The sequence below is a fragment of the Microcaecilia unicolor genome, chromosome 8 (assembly GCF_901765095.1).
Source record: "Microcaecilia unicolor chromosome 8, aMicUni1.1, whole genome shotgun sequence".
NCBI classification, from domain to species: domain Eukaryota; kingdom Metazoa; phylum Chordata; class Amphibia; order Gymnophiona; family Siphonopidae; genus Microcaecilia; species Microcaecilia unicolor.
The window spans coordinates 132,329,953-132,354,329 of NC_044038.1; the positions used below are offsets into that span (position 1 = coordinate 132,329,953).

The 24,377-nt window shown below is 42.6% G+C and overlaps 1 protein-coding gene across 2 annotated transcripts in view; it reads right to left on the reverse strand.

Moving 5' to 3' along the window:
• The window catches only part of WWC1 (WW and C2 domain containing 1), a 439,489-nt gene that overhangs the window by 213,513 nt on the left and 201,599 nt on the right, over positions 1-24,377 (reverse strand). For both annotated transcript variants that reach the window (XM_030211705.1, XM_030211704.1), the window contains exon 2: positions 4,651-4,760. In XM_030211705.1, the coding sequence (XP_030067565.1) occupies positions 4,651-4,760 (110 nt within the window). The remainder of the gene's footprint in view (positions 1-4,650; positions 4,761-24,377) is intronic.

The following is a 24,377-nucleotide window of genomic DNA, read 5'->3' on the forward strand; positions in this document are numbered from 1 at the left end:
CTTTCTTTGCTGCCACAGCACACTGACCTGAGGGTTTCAAAGCAACGTCAACGATGACTCCTAGGCCTTTTTCCTGTGATTAACAACTTTGAATAACTTTGTGTCGTCGGCAAATTTAACTACCTCACTAGTTATTCCCATATCTAGATCATTTATAAATAAGTTAAAAAGCAGCGGTCCCAGCACAGACCCCTGCGGTACCTCACTATCTACCCTTCTCCATTGAGAATACTGACCATTTAACCCTACTATCTGTTTTCTACCCTTTAACCAGTTTTTATTCCACAATAGAACACTACCTCCTATCCCATGACTTTCCAATTTCCTCTGAAGTCTTTCATGAGGTACTTTGTCAAATGCCTTTTGAAAATCATCAATGGGATAAATGTATACCCTACAGGAAAAAAGGGATAGGGGATATATGATGCATATAAATATCTGAAAGGTATTAATTCACAAACATATTTTTTCCAGAGACCGGTAGAACTAGAGGACATGAATTGAAGTTGCAGGGTGGTATCAGGAAATACTTTTTCACAGACAGGGTGGTAGATGCCTGGAACAGAAGTCTCCATCTGCTGGAAGGCATACACAACCCATCAGTCCAATCCTGGGCAAGGAAATACTTTTTCACAGACAGCGTGGTGGATGCCAGGAACAGCCTCCCAGTAGAAGTGACGGAGAAAAAACAGTGACAGGATTAAAAAAATGTGTGCGATAAATATAGAGGCAGTGGCGTAGCTACGGGGGGGGGGGGGGGGGGGCATGGGGCACATGGCTGCCCTCCCGCTCCCTGCTTCAGTCATCATGCCATCTCCTGTTCTTAATCTAACCGCCTTGATCAGCTCTCTTCTGTACCCTTTCGGCTCTCTGCAGTGCCGCCTTCTTCAATTTTCCAGGATGCTGGCAGAATCAGTGAAGTAAGAACACTGCCTTCAGTGGCCCGGAAGCTTTCTCTCTGCTGCAATTTCCTGTCCGGCTCCCTCTCCTCCATGCACCCGTCATCACTGTTACCCAAACAAACCAAGCAAATCTAAGAGCATCTCTATCCATGTTGTCCTTCTTTATTGTTGGTGGCATTTTTATTTGATCTCTCTTATATTTTTCAACATGCCGGCTTGTACAGCATACGGATGCACACAGAGGATGTACTGGTTTCATCAGTTAGAGTAGTAATTAGTTCTAAATCTCAATCAATGTGTTATTTGGAGGAAATGGTTATAAGGACTCACTGTATTCTGATGTTTTCACCTAGTAAAGGGTCACCAAAACAGACATTATGAGTATCAGGTAATTAACAATCAGACTTACTATTTATAAGTACAGTTTTTAAAAAATCATTGATTAGGTTGAGACATGGGAGCATTTAACATCTTTTTTTTTTCCTGTGCCTACATCAAAAGAAAAAGATGGCATGTGGGAACTTACTCCTTTTGTTTGTGCATTGCAATGGTATATTATAAAAATGCACTTGCCTTTTTTATTACTACAATTTCACAGAGAAGGTATTGAATAATGAGGGAAGGGTTTCCTTCCTGCAGAACTCTCCAGTCAGTCTAAATGTGCCAACATTGGCCAGTTCAGGTTCATACAAAGTTAATTATGTTCAATGGAAAATAAATCTGTTGGCTCAGGCTGCTTGCTTTGTGAAATTTCCATCACTGTTTCATTATTGCTAACAAGTATTACATATTATGGGCATTTGCTTTAAACTTTGTTTTAATTTGCTTATCCAGTCCTTACATGCATGTGGTTCTGCTTTTTAAACCCAAAAGTGAATCCTAAGGGTGAATGAACAACTAGGCATTATCTGTATTGTTTCTGATTTTACTTGTTTTGGACTGCTTTGGGTCCTACTGATCTGTACATCTGCTGTCTAGGATTTTGAAAGATGGAAATGATGCCATCTCCTCACTTTTTTGTAATTTTGGATCCTCTCCGCTTATCTTATTCCATCTACAAATGTGCAGTTGTACTCTCCACTACCCACTCTAGACAGGCATTCCACATACTCTCTACCAATTTCTAGGAAAAAATTCTCCTTTGGAGCCTCATATCAAGACCCCTTGCTCTAAAACTTCCTTTCTATTTAAAGATGTTGCTTCTTCTGTATTAATGCTTTTCAGTTGTTTGAACCTCTCTGTCATACATCACCTTTCACTTACGGTACACGTATCTAGATCTGTAAGTTTATCCAATAGGGTTTCTGATGCCAACCTATATGTCTGTGGACTGTTTCCATCTCTCTCTGTTTTCCAGAGACATGCCCTCCAGAACTGGGCACAATTCTCCAAGGGGCCCTTTTACAAAGGCGTGCTGAAAAATGACCTGCGGTAATGTAGATGCATGTTTTGGGTGTGCATAGAATCATTTTTCATCGCACCTGTAAAAAATGCTTTTTAAAAACTTTTTGCTGAAAATGGACGTGCGGCAAAATCAAAATTGCCATGCGTCCATTTTGAATCTGCGACCTTACCACCAGCCACTGACCTGGCAGTAAAGTCTCATGTGGTCACCAGGCGGTAATGACCTACATGCACCAAATGCCACTTGGCGCACATCCGATACGCACGTCCAAAAATAAAAATTATTTTTTGGCCACGCGTATTAGATGTGTACCAAAAATGAAATTACCGCAAGAGCCACATGGTAGCTGGGTGTTACCTCCGTTTTGGAGCGCATAGAGCCTTACGCAGCTTAGTAAAAGGGCCCCTATTCAGCTCATTTTCGAAGGAGATCACCAGCCATCTTCCGACACAAATCGGGAGATGGCCGGCGATCTCCTAAAGCCGGCCAAATCAGTATAATCGAAAGCCAATTTTGGCCAGCGCCAACTGCTTTCCGTCGCGGAGCCGGCCAAACTTCAAGGGGGCGTTTCAGTAGGGTAGCGAAGGCGGGACAGGGGCGTGCATTGAGATGGCCAGCTTCGCCTGATAATGGAAAAAAGAAAGTCGGCCTTGACGAGCATTTTGTCGGCTTCACTTGGTCCCTTTTTTTCAGGTCCAAGTCCCCAAAAAGTGCCGAACTGACCAGATGACCACCGGAGGGAATCGGGGATCACCTCCCCTGACTCCCCCAGTGGTCATTAACCCCCTCCCACCCTCAAAAAAACAACTTTAAAAACTTTTTTTTGCCAGCCTTTATGCCAGCCTCAAATGTCATATTCAGGTCCATCGCAGCAGTCCCTGGAGCAGTTTTAGTGGGTGCAGTGGACGTCAGGCAGGCGGACCCAGGCCCATCCCCCCCATCTGCTACACTTGTGGTGGAAAATGGGAGCCCTTCAAAACCCACCCGAAACCCACTGTACCCACATGTAGGTGTCCCCCTTCACCCCTTAGGGCTATGGTAGTGGTGTATAGTTGTGGGGAGTGAGTTTGGGGGGGGGGGGAATTGGGGGGCTCAGCACCCAAGGTAAGGGAGCTATGCACCTGGGAGCAATTTTAATTTTTTTCTTAACTTTTTAGAAGTGCCCCCTAGGGTGCCCGGTTGGTGTCCTGGCATGTGAGGGGGACCAGTGCACTACAAATCCTGACCCCTCCCACGACCAAATGCCTTGGATTTGGCCGGGTTTGAGATGGCCGGCTTCAGTTTCCATTATGGGCAAAAATCGTGGCCGGCCATCTCAAACCCGGCCATCTCTGACATTTGGGCGGCCCCAACCATATTATCAAAAAAAAAAAAAAAATTGCCGGCCGTCTTTTTTGAAAATACGGTTGGCTCCGCCTATTTATGGAGCCGGCCCCAGAGATGGCCAGCCATGGAGATGGGCGTCCCCGTTCGAAAATGTCCCTCCACGTGACCTCTTAACAATGAGCTGCATGTCAGCATAAGACCCTCCTCTTCTCCTCTAGTTACGATTCTCCCCATACCCCATAGCATCCACACATCTCTGGCTTCTACCTTGCCACACTGTTTGCTACCTTGAAATCATCAGATATAATTATAGCACACTCTCTTTCCTATTTTTATGTTTATTTCACTCTTGATCTACCACCTTTCTGTAGAAACAGTCAAAGCAGTTTACTCTACTATTTTTGCAGATACTTTTCTGTCCCTAGTAGGTTCACAGTCTAAGGTTATTTGCACTTGGGGAAATGGAGGGTTGAATGACTTACCCAGGGTCACAAGGCGCTGAAGTAATCCCAGTTCCCCAGGATCTCAACCTGCTGTACCATGCGTTAGGCAGCAGTGGGAATCAAACCCAGTTCCCCAGGTCCAAAATCACTGCACTAACCATTAGGCCACTGCTCCACTTCATTTCTGTGTGGATATCACTAATTACCTAACTCTGACTGACATGCAGTAGTACTGGTTGATTGTTTTTTTTTTTTAGTATGAATGGTTCTTTCCTGTCGTTATTGGTGTTCTTTTACAATTTTAGCTTTTACTTTTATATGTTTTGTACATTGCTTTGATTTACTTATTAAAATATACTCTGCATTTAACACTGGCATTAGAAGACTGGTGCAGTGTAGGCAGCAGCAGTGCAAGCTTCTGCCAACCTCCCCCTGCCTACATACACACTGCCCCACTGCGGGATCAGCACAGCTTGTGTCAGTTCACCAATTCAGCCAGTGCCCTTTACACTGATTGAAGACTTCGCTAATCCCTTCCATACACACTTGTGTCAAGTAGCTCTAAAGCACTCACGACTGTTGTGGTCAATATAGTAAGTTCCAACTTGCTTGTCGTGAGTCTCCTCCCATCCCAGCGGCAGCTCATCGCCATTGCAGTCTGCAAAGGTCAGAGGTTTGGTGCATCTGAAACAGAAAAAGCAAATAGTTACTCTTTTTTCAAAACAACATAGAAAGAGGGTAAATTTATAAAGTCATTCCCATACACTGTGACAAGGCAAGCCCCAGAGATTCCCCAGTGAAGCAGTTGAGCCCAGAACTACGGGTCCCAGAAGTCCTTGCAAGAATGAGAGAAGAGAGTAGTTCTAAAAAAATGGAATGGATTCCCAGTCCCAGCACGGGGAGCAATGGCTCGAGGTAGGGTGAGCCTGTTACTCCCTTTCCCACTAGAGGAAGGATGAAGCTCAGTTTCCCTGGCTTCGCCATCAGTATATAATTCTCCCCCAGCTGTGAGAAGGGGAGGGCAGATTTCCTGGAGGCTCTCAGTCACCAGGAGAGAGGGGAGACGAATGGAGAGAGAGATTCCATGGAGTATGTGGAGGAAGGAAGTAGCCTGCCACTAGAGCTGCCTAAGGGAGAGGAGCCAGCTACCATGGAGTGGGAAAATTCAAAGGTTGCCCTGCCCAGCACTTGAAGGCAGTGGAGGAGGCCACACCTGGTGTGGTGCCGAGAGGTGGGAGAAACTGCCAACCCACTGCTCCTTACAGGGTTCCCTCTGTGCTGTGAAAAGGCAGGTGATTTGTGGTATTGGTTTGATGTGCAAAGACTGTCCATGAAGATTTGTTCTGAACTGTTGTGCTATATTGGATGTGTGCTGAACTTTTACTAAACGCTTCTGAAGGAGGGGGAAGGGAAAGCTAATGCCCTAATAGAAGACCTGAGGTCTTGAGCAGTGGCGTTCTTAGGGTGGCTGACACCCGGGGCGGATCGCTGATGTGCACCCCGCCCCCCGGGTGCAGTGTGCCCCCACCCCCGGCGAAAAGACCCCCCCCTCCCCGGGTGCATTTTTACCTGCTGGGGGGGTTCCGCGTGCCTGTCAGCTCCACTCGTTCCATGCTCCCTCTGCCCCGGAACAGGAAGTAACCTGTTCCGGGGCAGAGGAAGCACGGAACGAGCTGAGCCGACAGGAGCGCGGCACCCCCCCCAGCGGCGTGCACCCGGGGTGGACCGCCCCCACCTTGGTACGCCACTGGTCTTGAGGAGTTGAGCGTTTGCTGAGGGATTTTGGGACCTGGACTGTACCTTTTTTTTCTTTTGAAGATTATCTTATGAGGACTGTACCTTTTTCTTTTGAAGAACATATTATGATTTTTGGTATGAAATTGCCTTGATAATAAACTACTTTGGCCCTGAGTCCCAGTATCAGCAGCATTCTGTCCTGGAACCCTGGGAGCTCTGCAGGCTTGCTGGCTCTACCCAAGAGGAGGAAGCGGACCCCACCTTTACAACACACACTGGTCACTAATGCACATGAATGGCCTCTTATACAAGATCAAATAGAGTAAAACAGTTGTTTGGTAGCAGTGGCTTAAATGTTGTCATTTGCTGGTAAATCTATTATAAATTATAAGTTTTTAGCTTAAAATTTTTATTTTTACAAATAGAAGTGCCAAAAATTGAATACAATATAACATAGTAAAAAAAAAAAAAAAGCCCTGGGTCTACCAAATACAATATATAATCCCTTTTAAGCAAGATCAAAACTCAGGGTCCTTTTACTAAGGTGTGCTGAAAAATGGCCTGTGGCAGTGAAGACGCGTGTTTTGGGCGTGCACAGAATCATTCTTCAGTGCACCTGCAAAAAATGCCTTTTTAAAATTTTTGCCGAAAATGGACATGCAGCAAAATTAAAATTGCCATGCGTCCATTTTGGGTCCATTTTGCGCATCCAAAAAGAAAAAATTATTTTTCGGACGCGCGTATTGGACGCATGCCAAAACTGAAATTACTGCAAGAGCAACGCGGTAACTCCATTTTGGCGTGCATTGGGCGTATATAGACGCTTACGCGGCTTAGTAAAAGGGCCTCTCAATTCTCATATATATCAACCTATTGACAAATCTAGTGGAGTCCGGATCTTTCTAAATACTGAAAAGCTCGATCCTTTAACCGCAGCAATTTCTTCATACTTCCTGGTGAGACACAGAGGGGCATTTTCAAAAGGGACGTCCAAGATGCGATTTGGACGTCCTTGCAAAACGGCGAAATCCAGGGGCGGGGAAACCCATATTTTTGAAACAAGATGGACGTCCATCTTTTGTTTCGAAAATACTGTCAGAGACATGCAAATCCTTAAATTTGGAAGTCTCTAGATTTGGTCGTCCCTAGACATGGAAGTTTCTGACTTTCGGCGATTTTCCAAACCAAAGACATCCATGTCAAAAACAGCCAAATGAAAGCCATTTGGTCGTGGGAGGAGCCAGCATTTGTAGTGCACTGGTCCCCTTGACATGCCAGGACACCAACCGGGCACCCTAGGGGGCACTGCAGTGGACTTCATAAATTGCTCCCAGGACCATAGCTCCCTTACCTTGTGTGCTGAACCCCCCAAAACCCACTACCCACAACTGTAAACCACTACCATAGCCCTTACAGGTGAAGGGGAGCATCTATATATGGGTACAGTGGGTTTGTGGTGGGTTTTGGAGAGCTCGCTGTTCCCTCCACAAATGTAACAGGTAGGGGAGGTATGGGCTTGGGTCCACCTATCTGAAGTACACTGCAGTACACACTAAAACTGCTCCAGGGACCTGCATGCGCGAACATGGACCTGAGTATGACATCTGCGGCTGGCATAGAGGCTGGCACAACATATTTTTAAAAATGTTTTTTGCGGGTGGAAGGGGGAGTAACGGAAGGTCATCCCTGATTCTCTCTGGTGGTCATCTGGTCATTTCAGGCACCTTTTTGTGCCTTAGTCATAAGGAAAAAAGGTCCGGGTGAAAACGTCCAAGTGTTCATCAGGGACGTCCTTGTTATTTTCAATTATGGGTCAAAGACGTCCAAGTGTTAGGCACGCCCAAGTCCCGCCTTCGCTACGCCTCCGATACACCCCCTTGAACTCTGGCCATCCTTGCAACGGAGTGCAGTTGGAGACATCCTAAATTGGGTTTTGATTATAAAGATTTGGACGTCCTCTTTCAAAAATAAGCCCACTAGTATTCCACCATGCATTCATAGATGAGACTGTATTGTCTTTGCACCCAGACAATCTAAACTATACAGTCCATAAATCAAACAGCTTAGCCTGCTCCTTACTTAGGGGTCCTTTTACAAAGGAGAACTAGCGTCTTTAGTGCGCTAGAAATAAGCATGTGCTAAATGTTAGAGACGCCTATGTAAGTACATAAGTGTTGCCATACTGGGACAGACCAAAGGCCCATCAAGCCCAGTATCCTGTTTGCAACAACGGCCAATCCAGGTCACAAGTACCTGGCAAGATCCCAAAACAGTACAATACACTTTATGCTTCTTATCCTAGAAAAAAGTAATGGATTTCCCCGAAGTCCATCTTAATAATGGCTTATGGACTTTTTTTAAGGAAGCTATCCAAGCGTTTTTTAAACCCCGCTAAGCTAACTGCTTTTACCACATTCTCTGGCAATGAATTTAAGAGTTTAATTACCCTCTGCATGAGAAAGAAAACACATAAATGTAACCATTTTGGGCAAGATTCAATAAATGGCAACCAAATTTGAGCACTGAAAAAAATGAGCACTAAGTGCTATAAATGGTGCTCCGAGTTGGGCACCGTTTATAGAATAGCGCTTAGTGCCAGGATCCACACCCAATTTTGGGCACACTGGTATAAATCCTCACACCTAAACTAGTCGCGGATCTACTGAAGTCTATAACACTGTGTGCAAATTTTAAGAGTGCCCCTCACCTGCCCATGCCCCTCCCATCGCCACACCCCCTTTTCAGATCCACACTTACTATTGGCACTAATTGGCTCATTAGTCAATTAAATTGCACATGCAAATTAGGCCCGCACCCAAATTTCCATGCACCATTTTCAGAACTATTTATAGGATTTGTTTTGTTTTTTGTTGTTGTTGTGACCTGCCTTTGAAATTGGTGGTTCTATTTGTTGAAAAACCACCGTGAAAACCATCCCGGGGTGTTTGCTCACATTTGGGGATAAAGAAGCCTAGCCTTGAGGCACTTAGTCAGCACTGAGCAACCTCATTCAGCCAGCTCTGCACCAACCAGATCAACATTGTCAGTTTAGCCAGCCCTATAGCAATCCAGGCTTTTCTGTGCGAGGCCCATCACACTGTCCAGTCAGCCCTGTATCACTCCAACTGGCACCTTTGTTAGCCCAGGAAGTTCATTAACAGCCCATCTGAGGAAGGTGAAACAAATTTGTGGTGAGTTTTAATAAGCTGGAATTCATATTTTAATCCTTTTTTTTAAACATATGACATCAAGATTTGGCTCTTTTTTTTTTTTTTAGTATTAAGTTGTCAGTGTCTTCCTCATCATTAATGACCTTTTTTCACTATTGGAATGCATTCAAGATGGCTGCTGGAACGCGTAGCATTTTTTTTTTTTTACTTTTTTAAAATTTATTTTACTTTTTATGCAGCGTTCTTTTTAATTTCTAGCGATTTGGGAAGGTACATGGTGTTTTATTGAAACTGACCCTTTGTTTTGATTTTCACAGCTATTTATTTTTATGACATCATCGGATTTTTTAGAAAGTTTTAAGAAGCATTTTTTCTTTAAAAAAATAGCGATTTGAGAAGGGCACAAGTAATACTATCAAAATATATTAGTACTTTGTAGATTTCTGTACACTCTCAATGACGTTCTTTTATATTTTTAAAGGAGTGTTGCTTTTTTTGTTTGTGTACTTTCTATGTATACTGATCACCCTTCTCTGTTTGGCTTATATTTTTAAAGGACCCTGAATTGTTTAAACATAGTATTTTTCAAATAAACAGCCAGGCAAGTACAGATTTTAACCCAAACTAATTATTTATTGTGATTTTTTAAATGTTTTAGCACAAGTGCCCTATCACCTCTCAGCTCACCACAGAGTATATAAGGCACTTGATTGATTCAAGATGGCAGACTCTTATCAGCCATAGTCCTGCTGTTTTTCTGTGTTCAAGAGCAGCTACTTGTAAGTACTGTTTGGCTTCCCCTTTTTCTATGTCCACCACAGTATTGTAGTATGTTTTTAATTAAATTTTTTTTTTAATTTTTTAGGCTGTCTTTGAAGCAGATTTACTAATTAAAGGGGAAAACCCTTTTGCCCTTTACTAGGTATGTGTCCCTTCTGTGCATTTTTATGTGATCTTTTATATGTTATTTGTGACTAGATATTTATATGTTTTCCATTTTAATTGATTACAATGAATGTTAGAAATATCCCTATATCAATATATTGGCGATACACTCAATAACCACACCAGGTATCGCCTTTATCTAACACTATTGGGTTTTTTGATACACTGCGACCTAGCTTTGTAAATGATGTTTGTTTTGGTATGTTTTTTCATTCAGAATTGCTATTGTTTCTACATTATTATTAAAGATTTTGATTGTTATCATTTTAAATGTTATTTAATAGACATTTAAAATTTTATTTATGTTGATTTTAATTATATTCTTTGTATGTCTGATTAACAGTGTACTGTAAACCCCTGACGCAGCTATCCATCCTTTAGTCTGCTTTTTTTGTTTGCTGTTCCACTGGAAAAGCTAAGCCAGTAAAGCCCTGGCCTTTAATATAGAACTATTCCCAGCACAGGATCACATGCAGACATGTATGTGTATATATGAAATTCACCAAGAGATTCTCACAACTGTAAACAACAGGTGCGACCAACAAAGAATTATGCTATGTAAATATTGTTGACCTCATTCTGAAATTCCTTCGGAGGGTGAGTTGGTTTGGTGCAGAAAGTTAGAGCCTGGTTTTGATGCTCTAGGCTTGGGCCTGCCTCATGACCTGCCTATTTACCATGTGCCAGAGAAGCCTCAGGCTGGTTCCTTGACAAACTGCTTCTGTAAAAATTGAGCAACTACTGGAGTACAGAAAAGAAAAAGGTGAATGACAGGGGTCTTGATGGGAACCTGGAAGGAGGGAGGCTCAACGGAAATGCTTCAAATATCCATCTACCAGCAGTGGCATCGGTAAGCAAAACCATGACAGAATTCATGAGATACCTAAAAGGACAGTGGTAAGGAGGAGACGTGATACAATCGGGTAGGGGTCACTAGAGAAGCCAAGTGTTTCTTGACTACAAGTAGCTGCTATGTTGCAACACATGAAAACCACAGACCTTTGAGCAAGGCTTTAATAACCAAAGGGTTAAATTCCATCTGACTAAAAATAAGACCAGCTGGATAATAAAACAATACACTGCTTGACAAGAGTCATTCTATAAAAAGCCATAATCTTGCCAATAAAATTAGATAGTCTTGGCTCTTGGAGATGGTGTAAATGTTCTCTTGTGCATTTATTTATCTATCACATTTACAGACCGCTTCAATCAAAGCGATTTACAAAAAAAAAAAAAAAAAAAGCAAAATACATACAGCACTATTGTTAGTGACACCAAATGCATGAAGCAGTTCCAGAGTAATTGGGTCACCTATACATTTCACTTTCTGCAAGTGGGATAGTCAGATGGCTGACTGGCCCTAACATACACCCTCCCTCCGCACCACCACCCCACCCGAATGCAAAATATAAATACGATCCCCCCCCCCAAGTTTAACCAGCTAAACACCAGTCTAGTGGACAGAAAACTCTTTAAGCTGTCCAGCCTGCAGTTGTGTCCCCAAGCTGCTGCGTCACCACTGCTACTTGTCCCCCCTCCCCGAACACATGCTCAGTTTTCACAGTATTCTATTTACACATGTATTTATTTACATGTACAAATGATTAAAGTACTGCCATTATTGGGAATTAATGAGTCTAACATTTCAGCATTCACATTTATGCCAGCGAACACTTCGGTGTGGCAGGTATGTGCATAACTTACAAAATTCTGTAAATTAGACACATAAGTGGGAGCCCCACCTATGTCTCACCCATGGTCTGTCCCTGTGCAGACCACTTACAAATATACACTTTGGGTCCAATATTCAGCCCATGGCAGTATGCGGTTTGTAAGCGCCCACAACTGCAGGCTAAATTAACCCTGACATTCAGTGCCACATTTCCACGTTGCTGCAAACCCAACATCCGTTTTGTCTGCAATAGCATTATCAGAAGTTTTGAAAACATTTCTGATTCGGAACTGCTTTCGAAGAGTGCTTGCAAGGGACATTGAGAATTTCACATATATCCCTGTGTTTCCTGGTTTTACTACATCTTTTATCATTATTAAGGACTCCTGATGAAGACAATTGTGCCCCCGACTCTGATCATTGTAAACTCACCAGTTGTTTTACAATAAAGGACTACTTTATCTGGATCACCTGCGTGTCTTGTTTGGTTGTTTCCACCCCCTTTCTTGGCTCTGGCATTGATTATCCAGGTTAGTGAAGTACCTTGGAACTTAACCAGACAATGACTAATATTCAGATCAGTGCCCAGTTAACTTGGAGGATAAAGTTAGGACAGCCATTTTATCCGCATACTTTGGCAATTAGCGAACTGAATATCACCACTAGGTTGCAAACCAGACCACAGTAGATCAGATGTCCTTAAATAAAAATCAGACAAAAGATTGCAAATTAACACTGTCAACTGAGCAAGATGTAAATAGGAACAACAAACAGTTTGAAATGTCTATATGCGAATGCCAGAATCCTAAGAAATAAGATGGAAGAGTTAAAATATATTGCACTAAATGAAAAATTAGATATAATAGGCATCTGGTGCAAGGAGGATAACCAGTGGGATACTGCCATACATGGGTACCAATTATATCGTAGTGATAGGGTGGATCGAACTGATAGAGGAGTAGCTTTGTATGTTAAGGAGGGCCTTAAATCAAATAGCTTGAAACTTCTGCAAGAAACAAAACACATCTTGGAATCCCTACGGATTGAAATTCCATGTGTAAAGGGGAAAAGGATAGTGATAGGCGTGAACAACCGTCTGCCTGGCCAGGATGAACAGACAGATGTAGAAATGTTAAAGGAAATTAGAGAGGCTAACAAAGTGGGCAATACAATAATAATGGGTGATTTCAATTACCCCAATATGGACTGGGTAAATGTAACATCAGGGCATGATAGGGAGGTAAAATTCTTTGATGAAATTAAGGACAGCTTTATGGAGCAACTGGTAGAGAAGCCGGCGAGAGAAGGAAAAATTCTAGACCTAGTCCTTAGTGGAGCGCATAATCTGGTGCAGGAGGTAATGGTGCTGGACCGCTTGATAACAATGATCATAATATCATCAGATTTGATATCGGCTTTGGAGTAAATACACACAGGAAATCCAATATGTTTGCATTTAACTTTCAAAAAGAAGAGTATGATAAAATTAGAAGAACGGTGAAAAAAAACTTAGAGAAGGAGTTGTGAAGGTCAAAAATTTAAATCAAGAGTGGATGCTGTTCAAAAATACCATCCTGGAAGCCCAGGCCAAATATATTCTGTGTATTAAAAAAGGAGGAAGGAAGACCAAATGATAGCCAGCACAGTTAAAAGGTGAGGTGAAGGAAGCTATTAGTTCCTTCTTCCATTTTCTGAAGGATTTTCTTGTAGCTCTGACTGAAAATAATAAAAAAACTGCATAAGGAATGTCAAGTCAAATGTAAAGTGCTGATAAGGAAGGCAAAGAGAGACTTTGAAAAAAAGATTGCATTGGAGGCAAAAACAAATAATAAAATGTTTTTTAGGTATATTAAAAGCAAGAAGCCGGCAAAAGAATTGGTTGTATCACTAGATGACCGAAGAGTAAAAGGGGCACTCAGAGAAGACAAAGCCATAGCAGAGAGATTAAATGAATTCTTTGCTTCAGTCTTCACCGAGGATGATTTGGGAAAGACACCAGTGCCAGAAATGGTACTCAAAGCTGATGAGTCGGAGAAACTGAATGAAACCTCTACAAACCTGGAGGATGTAATGGGGCAATTTGACAAATTGAAGAGTAGCAAATCTCCTGGACTGGATGGTATCCATCCCAGAGTACTAATAGAAGTGAAAAATGAACTTGCAGAACTATTGTTAGTAATATGTAATTTATCTTTAAAATTAAGCATGGTAGCGTAATATTAGAGGGAGGCCAATGTAACGCCGATTTTTTTAAAAGATTCAAGAGGAGATCCAGCAAATTATAGACTGGTGAGCCAGACGTCGGTACTGGGCAAAATGGTAGAGACTATTATATAGAACAAAATTCCAGAACATATTCAAAAGCATGGATTAATGAGACAAAGCCAACATGGATTTAGTGAAAGGAAATCTTCCCTCACCAATCTATTACATTTCTTTGAAGGGGTGAAAAAACATGTGGATAAAGGTGAGCCAGTCGATATTGTGTATCTGGATTTTCAAAAGGCGTTTGACAAAGTACCTCATGAAAGACTCCAGAGGAAATTGCAGAGTCAAGTCCTATTTTAGATTAAAAACTGGCTAAAAGATAGAAAACAGAGAGTAGGATTAAATGGTCAGTATTCTCAATGGAGAAGGGCAGATAGTGGGGTTCCCCAGGGGTTTGTGCTGGGACCGCTGCTTTTTAACATATTTATAAATGATATAGAGATGGGTGTAATTACTGAGGTAATTAAATTTGATGACAACACAAAGTTATTCAAATTTGTTAAATCGCAAGAGGATTGTGAAAAATTACAAAGGACCTTCTAAGACTGGGAGAACCTTCTAAGACTGGGAGACTGGGCATCTAAATGGCAGATGATGTGTAATATAAGCAAGTGCAAAGTGATGCATGTGGGAAAGAGGAACCCAAATTATAGTTATGTAATGCGAGGTTCCACATTAGGAGTCACTGACCAGGAAAGGGATCTAGGTGTCATCGTTGATGATATGTTGAAACTCTCTGCTCAGTGTGCTGCAGCGGCTAAGAAAGTAAGTAGAATGTTAGGTATTATTAGGAAAAGAATGGAAAACAAAAATGAGGACGTTATAATGCCTTTGTATCGCATAATACATGCAAGAACACTAATATTCTAAACATTTATACTCATACTGAGGGTGAAAACGCTAGTATTCTAAATTTGTAAACAGAATGAACGTGAGAACGCTAATATTCTAAACATTTATACACATAATGCTCACGTGAGCACTAGTATTCTAAACATTCATCTGCATAATACATGTGTAAACGCTAGTATTCTAGCCACACAAAAAATCTCTCTCTAATTATGAATTGCAAAGTACTTTAAACAAATCTATAATCCTGTGAGGTGCAACCGAAACCTTAATGAGAAAAGGGAAAAAGCATTTTCCTTTTTCTCATTAAGGTTTCGGTTGCACCTCACAGGATTATAGTTTTGGTTAAAGTACTTTGCATTTCATAATTAGAGAGAGATTTTTTGTGTGGCGATATTAGGACTCTCTATTCCTTTTTGTGTATTTAATGCTAGTATTCTAAACATTTATACGAATAATGCACACGAGAGCGTTATTATTCTAAACAATTACACATATAATGCATGCAAGAATGCTAATATTCTAAACATTTATCCACATAATGCATGTGTAAATGCTAGTATTCTAAACATTTACACTTATAGTGCATGCAAAAATGCTAATATTCTAAAAATGTATACACATAATGCACATTTGAAAGCTAATATTCTAAATATTTATATGCACAATGCACGCGAGAATGCTAACATTCTAAACATTGATACTTATAGTACACACAAGAACACTAATATTCTAAACATTTATACGCATAATGCACACGAGAACGTTAATATTCAAAACATTTATATGCATAATGCATGTGTAAATATTAGTATTCTAAACATTTATACTTATAGGAGGAGATTCTATATATGGTGCCTAAAAAAGTGACTAACCTGCTTATAATCGAAATAGAAAAACGCCTATATTGTGACCCAAATCGGGAGATAGATGTTTATCTCACAAAAACGAATAAAGCGGTATAATCGAAAGCCGAATTTGGACGTTTTCAACTGCACTCCGTCGCGGATGCGGACAAAGTTGATGGGGGCGTGTCGAAGGCGTGGTGAAGCCGGAACTGGGGCGTGGTTATCGGCCGATCAGAGATGGGCGCCTTTCGCCGATAATGGAAAAAAATATGCGTTTGTAGCGAGAATTTAGGGCACTTTTCCTGGACCCTATTTTTCTACGAATAAGGCCCCAATAAGTGCCCTAAATGACCAAATGACCACTGGAGGGAATCGGGGATGACCTCCCCTGACTCCCCCAGTGGTCACAAACTCCCTCCCACCACAAAATATGCCGTTTCACAACTTTTTATTTTCACCCTCAAATGTCATACACACCTCCCTGGCAGCAGTATGCAGGTCACTGGAGCAGTTATTAGGGGGTGCAGTGGACTTCAGGCAGGTGGACCCAGGCCCATCCCCCCCACCTGTCACACTTGTGCTGGTAAATGGGAGCCCTCCAAACCGCCCCCCCAAACCCACTGTACCCACATGTAGGTGCCCCCCTTCACCCCTTAGGGCTATAGTAATGGTGTAGACTTGTGGGCAGTGGGTTTTGAGGGGGATTTGGGGGGCTCAACACACAAGGGAAGGGTGCTATGCACCTGGGAGCTCTTTTACCTTTTTTTTTGGTTTTGTAGACGTGCCCCCTAGGGTGCCCAGTTTGTGTCCTGGCATGTGAGGGGGACCAGTGCACTACGAATCCTGGCCCCTCCCACGAATAAATGTCTTGGAGTTATTCATTTTTGAGCTGGGCGCTTTCATTTTCCGTTATCGCTGAAAAACAAAAACGCCCACCTCACAAATTGTCAAATAAAACATGGACGTCTATTTTTTGCGAAAATACAGTTCGGTCCGCCCCTTCACGGACCCGTTCTCGGAGATAAACGCCCATGGAGATAGACGTTTCCGTTCGATTATGCCCCTTCACGTGTATTCTATAATCAACACTTAGATTTAGGTGCCAATTATATAGCACGCTTAGCTGATATTTCAACGCCTAAATCTGCACGCATCCATTTACACCAACTAAAACATGGCGTAAATCCCGGCACATAGATTTAGGTACACTGGGCCATATTCTATAACTAGGCATCTACATTTCAGAACACCTACAAAACGTCCATTTCCTTGCCCATAACCATGCTCCTTTTTGTCTGTACGCTTTAGAAGTTCGGCGCATATCATTACAGAATGCGCTTAGCGAGTTCTGCACCTAAATTCTAATCATTGCCAATTAGTGCTCATTATTGCTTAAGTGCTGATATCAGCACTCATTAGCCTGTTAAGCTAATTAAGTTATGCGTGGTGTCAATCTAAGCGCACTATATAGAATCCATGGAACAACGCACATGTAAATGCAAGTATTCTAAACATTTATAAGCATAATGGATGTGTAAGTGCTCATACTGCAAACTTTCTTCTCATAGTGCACGCATGAACGCTAGTATTCTATACGTTTATCCACATAATGCATGCGAGAATGTGAATATTCTAAACATTTATACACATAATTAATGCGTAAACGCTAGTATTCTAAACATTTACACACATAATTAATGCGTGAACGCTAGTATTCTAAACATCTATATGCATAATGCATGTGTAAATGCTAGTACTGTAAACATTTACACGATTAATGCATGTGTAAACACTAGTATTCTGAACATTTATAGTAACTTAGTAACATAACATAGTAAATGACGGCAGATAAAGACCCATACAGTCCATCCAGTCTGCCCAACAAGATAAACTCATTTTACTTGTTATGCGATACTTTATATGTATACCTGAGTTTGATTTGTCCCTGCCTTTCTCAGGGCACTACTACTACTACTTATCATTTCTATAGCGCTACAAGGCATAAGCAGCGCTGTACACCATACACAGAAAGACAGACCCTGCTCAAAGACCTTACAATCTAGGTAAACAGACAGGTAAACAGACAGAACAATAAGGGTAAGGGAATAAAGAGGTGAGGATAAAAGGACAGGGCAGGTGAGTGGTGGTTAGGAGTCAAAAACAGTGGTAAAGAGGTGGGCTTTAAGTTTGGACTTGAAAACGGCCAAAGACAGGGCTAGACGTACAGGGTCAGGTAGTCAATTCCAGGCGTGAGGTGCAGCAAGGTAAAAGGAACTGAGCCTGAAATTAGCAGTAGAGGAGAAGGGGACAGATAAGAGAGATTTATCTACAGAACGGAGTACCAGCTAACGTTGAAGCCCCTTAAAATTTACACTCCAGCCCATTCATATCTATTCAGTCACGATCAGAGCACAGACCGTAGAAGTCTGCCCAGCACTGGTTTTGCTTCCCAGTTACCGGAGTTGCCACCTAATCTCTGCTAAGATTCCATGGATCCATTTCTTCTAAACAGGATTCCTTTGCGTTTATCCCACGCATGTTTGAATTCCATTATACAAATAATCCATGCATGAACACTAATATGCTAAACATTTACATGATTAATGCATGTGTAAATGCTACTATTCTAAACATTTATACACAAAGGGCCTTATTCTACAAAGTTTATGCTCCTAAATTACAAGTGTAATCTATGTTCCTACAAACATTTAGGAGCATAAATAATTCTCCTAAATTTATGACCATATATTATAATGTTGTAAGTTTTTATTTTGAAGATGGAGTCGAAGTTGGTATATTTTTACCGACTCCATGACTCAGACTCCACAGCCCTGCTTAGTACGCAGTATCCCGACACCTAACCTTTAGAGACCTATAGAAAATTACCCCCTAGTCTGCCTGGTTACTCCTGTCCTCACTGCTAAGGACATTTCTCAGCTGCCAGCAGTCCATATTCTTTCTTCATCTCTATGTTCCTGGATACAGGAGTAGACAAGCTCATTTATTACTTCAACACTTATCCTCTCCATATCTTAACTCTGAACTTTAAATCCCAACATCAGCCATCCAGAGCAATCCTGTAAAAATGTACAGATAGATATTATGCTTTTTAAAATATTAAACTCTGTTTTATATGTTCATATGTACTGTGGGCAGTTTTGAAAAGGAATTTACCTGGTTATCCAGGTAGCTGGGCTATTTGAACATTGCTCATCCTTTCTGCACATGCTAATGGTTCTTTTAGTTATCTGTTGTCAGGATCCATTTCGCTTTGACTGCAGAGGTTCTTGTCCAGTGCCCCTCCCCCCTCCACAGAAGATGTGGTCCTAGGTTGTCTATGAATGATTTAGCACCAGGTCCCACATGAAAACATGGTGCACCACAGGAAACAGATGCTCCCTTCTGTCCATCCTCTTACCCTGAGGTGAATGGCTCTATTCACCTGATGGATGACTATCCCAGGCCAACCGACATTCATGGTACTCTGGTATCGGGGGATTTATGGTTAAGCCTATTATCCTACTGCCAGCACCCCTCTCTGTTCCTACTACTGTCCGTCCCATGTATGTTTGGCTTCTGCCTTGGTACTGGTAGGCTATTCCAGATATCTACCAATGTCGCCGTACAGAAATATTTGTATTTCCTCACATTCTAAATTTGAAATTGATCTTGACTGCTTTTTTTTTTAGAACTTTCCACAAGCATGCCCCCTCATTCTATAACCTCATGAAGAAATTTACGCACCTTGCACTTGATGTTGCGCACATGAGGTTATAGAATACTAAGAGTTATGCATATAATTGATACTACTTATTAGGCTAATCAATAATTGCTGTTAATGGCACTCATTTACAATTGATCACGTAAAGGTCTGTGTTCTGTAATGTTAGCATGCAATTTCGAGGGGGCATGAAAATGGGTGGGCAGGGGCAGGCCTAGCACATATGCACTAACTTTACAAAATAATGTGCAACTGCCACATTAAGGTGCATTTATGCCCGCTATTGACTTGCTGGCACCTAAATGTCAATTAATAATAGTATTCAAGAATGGTAATTTCATGTGGAACTGTTGTTATAGAATTTGTACTTTTCTGTGAGACAGTTTGGTGTCTAACTTTAACTTTACACAACCTTTCTTGAATTGAGCACAAGATGACATTGCTTCTGATGCGGTAGAGTCTGAGGGATTAAATGGGGGGGGGGGGGGTTGGTGGGGGGGGGGGGTTCCTATAATGTTAGTTATTATTTGTTGTTCTTTTAATTGTATTGATGACTGTGTGGATATTGTGACTTATTTTGTATTAGTTTACACTAGATTGTATTTCAATCCATCCAGATGGAATTTTTGTTCAAATGTGGTATATTAAATATTGGAAAATAAACTAAATTAACCTAATTTAAACCAGCAGCAGCAAAAGGGCTTCTCCATTGATATGGGTCTAGTAACACCAATGCTCAACCTCAGCCCTTCCTTCTTCTGTACAATCCAGTAATGTTTCTGCGCACCAATGATATTTTCTTGTGACAAGGTACCTAAGTAACTGGAAGTGTAGTGAGTTCTGTCCTTCTTTGCCAGCCCCCCCCCCCCCAAAACCAGCTTGCACCCCCAAGATTGGCATGGAAGGTGCTGCGCTGACAGAGTGTGACGGGATTCTTAGATACACAGAGAGATACACGGAGGGGACAGAACCAAAGCTAAGTGAAAGATTCACAGGAAGGGACATCAACGGGACTGTAAGCAAGATTCAACAGCAGAGAACAGCCCTGCTATCACCAGATTGTTGGTAGATGTCTTGAGGTCTGCTAACATCCTGGCCATGCACACTGCTCCTGGCATTAGCACAAAGTCCTCTCTAATTAACTCCACTGGAACTGCCACTGCATGCCAGTATGAACTAACCTGTGCTCTACTTTTTCTGCCAATCCTCTCCAGCTCCCACATAATCTAATAATATTTATTGTTTATATACTGCACCCTGAGTGTACAGAACATACGCAAACCGTGAAATATAAACACCAATTACTGTTATCATTGGACAGGGTTGGCAGCATACAGATTGCTAGTGGGGAACCTGATTAGCAGGTTGGCATTTGGCCTAAGCAGAAGCACAAGGAGGTTAGGTGCCTTGCTTGGGGTGGAAGCAGGTTCACAGCTCCGTAATTGTGATTGTCACCCTACAGTTTGGCACTTCAGTGGGTTCCTATATGTCCTTTTTTACACATGATCCGACGCTCAGAAACTTCTTCCCAAACAGGGCAAGGAAAGGTCTGGCATTATATTCGCCCTCAGGTCAAGACATGATGCTTCAGTTCAGCTTAAAATAAAGTCAAAATTGAACTCAAGTGTAGGGACCCCTAGGGTTTTGCTCCCTTAAGGACTGCAAAGACCTCTAGTGGGTCTACTGGAGTAGTGAACTGACTTTTATACATCCTCCACAGCTTCTAGGCTCTCCTTACTAGTTGTTGACTCTAATGGAAGGAGATACCTCTTGGAGGTATAAATACCCAGCTCAGCTTGAATTGCTTTGTCTTTGGTTCATGCTTCCCTGGCCATTGCACCATTAAGCAATAAGAAGAGGATCCCTGGTTAGCCCAGTCACAGCACCTGGAGAGTGGGGGAGTAGGGAGCAGTAACAGAGGTGTTTAAGTTGCTGCATTTGCCACAGATGGCCTGTAATGGGGAATGAGGTCACCATCACATCCTTCCAAGGAGAAGAAGGGGACAAACTCTGAGATCCAGCATAGAGGAACGGGGGGAGGGGGGGGACACTCAGGTTCAAAGCTGCTTGTTCAGTTTTTCAAATCCTACAAAGGTTTCACCTCTGAACTACTGACTAAGACCCCTTCGCTACATTTGGTCCAGTCTAACAGACTGAAAGACGAACTGATGCTACCATCACTGTTTCAAAACACAACTCGATATCAGAAGATTTACAACTTTTTATTCCCTGTACTTGGAGTTAAAATATGGAACACTCTCCTGCTTATAATCGAAAGAGAAAAACGCCTATATTGTGACCCAAATTGGGAGACAGGCGTCTTTCTCCCATGGGCGCCCAAATCGGTATAATCAAAAGCCGATTTTGGGCGTTTCCAACTGCAATCCGTCGCGGAAACGGGTAAAGTTGACGGGGGCGTGTCGGAGGCATGGTGAAGGCGGAACTGGGGCATGGTTATCGGCATGAGGAGAGATGGGCGTCTTTAGCTGATAATCGAAAATAAAAAGGCGTTTTTACCGCGATTTTGGGTCACTTTTTTTTTACGAACAGGTCCCAAAAAAGTGCCCCAACTGACCAGATGACCACTGGAGGGAATCGGGGATGACCTCCCCGGACTCCCCCATTGGTCACTAACCCCCTTCCACCAAAAAAAAAACCCCACTTTAAAAACTTTTTTTCCAGCCTCAAATGCCGTACCCACCTCCATGACAGCACAATGTGTTCTATTCTGTGACAGCCTTTCCCTGGTTCTAATGTGGCTCTCAGGTGAGTGTGACACCTTTTCTGTTATGCGCACTGCAGAGTCACATCAGCAATGCATTGTGGTGGGTGTAGGGTATTGGGCTCCGTGATTCCACTAGCTTGTGGCAAATGCTCACGATGTTGGTAGTTGGTAGGCTCTACTCCCATGGTGCTTTTCCCCCTGCTTACTGGGTCAGAGTGTGCCCTGTTTTGTTTCCGGTAGTCCATGAGGTAGTGACCATTTTTGTAAGCCAGTTTTAGATCCCTTTCACGTGTTAGCCACGTTACAGAACTTAGTTCTTACATTGAATGTGGCTGAAAGAGGGCATTGTACAGTATTCTGCCAGCTCTCACCTACTGCTCATCTCAGTACCAGGGAGACTCGTTGCCAGTGGGGCACAACCTCTGATCTGCAGTTAACTGTGAGTAAGCGTGCTTATTCCAAGAAAGGACGTTTTCGGAGAGATTAGTCTTCAGGTGTCAACTGCTGTGCCAATGTTATATAGCAGCAACAAGTCCTAGAGGCCTGCGTGTATGCAGGTCCCTGGAGCACTTTTAGTGGGTACCGCAGTGCACTTCAGCCAGGTGGACCCAGGCCCATCCCCCCCTACCTTTAACACTTGTGCTGGTAAATGAGAGGTCTCCCAAACCCACTGTATCCACATGTAGGTGCCCCCTTCACCCCTAAGAGCTATGGTAGTGTTGTACATTTGTGGGTAGTGGGTTTTGGGGAGGGGGGTTGGGTGCTCAGCACCTGTGGTAAGGGAGCTATGCATGTGGGAGCGTTGTCTGAAGTCCACCGCACTGACCTCTAGGGTGCCCAGTTGGTGTCCTGGCATGTCAGGGGGGCAAGTGTACTACGAATCATGGCCCCTCCCATGACCAAATGGCTCGGATTAGGACGTTTTTGAGCTGGGCGTTTTTAGTTTCCATTATCGCTAAAAAAAAACAAATGCCCAGCTGAATAACGTCCATTTTTTAAAAAATACAGTCTGTCCCGCCTCTTTACGTACCCGTTTTCGGACATAGATGCCCATGGAGATAGGTGTTCGCGTTCGATTATGCCCCTCTCTATCTGTTGCCATCAGAACAAAAAACAGCTACCTTAGCTTCAAGGAAGAGGCTAAAAATCTTTCTCTTCCCTAAATCTGCTTCATAATAATCCATTATGACTTCTACCTCCTAGTACCACCCACTATCCTTTCTTATAATATTTTTGATCTCATACATTACATCAATGATATCTAATGATATCAATGATACCAGCTGGCAGCGGGTCACCAAGTCCCACAAGATCAATCCTCCAACTCCACCTTCTATTCAGCTAAAGAATCGGTTCACAGCCCTGGAGGTAGAAGAGCTAGAAACATCTAAAAAACAGGAGGAAACAATGACCAAAAATGCCATCGCAGCCGGACAATTGGCCCAAAGAAAGCGAAAGGTAGTAGTGGTTGGAGATTCACTTCTCAGGGGTACCGAAGCACACATCTGCCGGCCAGATATGTTGTCCAGAGAGGTGTGCTGCCTGCCTGGTGCCAAGATTCGCGATATTGTGGGAAGATTGCCTAGACTCATCAAGCCTATGGACCACGTTCCTATGCTACTCATCCATGTTGGCACAAATGATACAGCTAAGTATACTACTGAACATATCATATGAGACTTCGTGGCTTTGGGTCAGAGGGTGAATCATCTAGGTGCGCAGGCGGTCCTCACATCTTGGAGATAAATGCGTGGCTGTGTGGTTGGTGCCAATGAGAGTGCTTTGGTTTCGTAGACCATGGGATGATTTTCCAAAAGGTACTGAGCGGTGATGGTGTCCATCTGTCAAGGAAGGGAAGGAGTGTCTTCAGCAACAGGCAGGCTAAAGTACTAAAGAGGGCTTTAAACTAAAATTGATGGGGATGGGTATAAAAGGCCACGAAGCCATAATTAACCCCAAGGAAGGTAGGGCATCTAATGCCTCTATAGAAGTGAATAAAAAGAGTAAAATCTGGAGAGCCATGTATACCAATGCCCATAGTATGGGAAACAAACTTCTAGATCTTGAGGCTACAATGATGGAAGTGGACTTGGATTTAGTGGCGGTCACGGAGACATGGTTCACGGAGAACCATGACTGGGATGTTGCTATACCTGGCTATAATCTATTCAGAAAGGACAGAGTAGGAAAAAAGGGTGGAGGTGTGGTATTATATGCTAAGAATGATATCCAAGTCACAGAACTGCAGGACATGTGGGGTATAGAAGAAGCGCTGTGGGTCAAACTGGAAAGAGGGAAAGGAAAATGCATCTATATTGGAGTAAAATACAGACCTCCCTCACAGTCGGAGGAAATGGACAGGGACT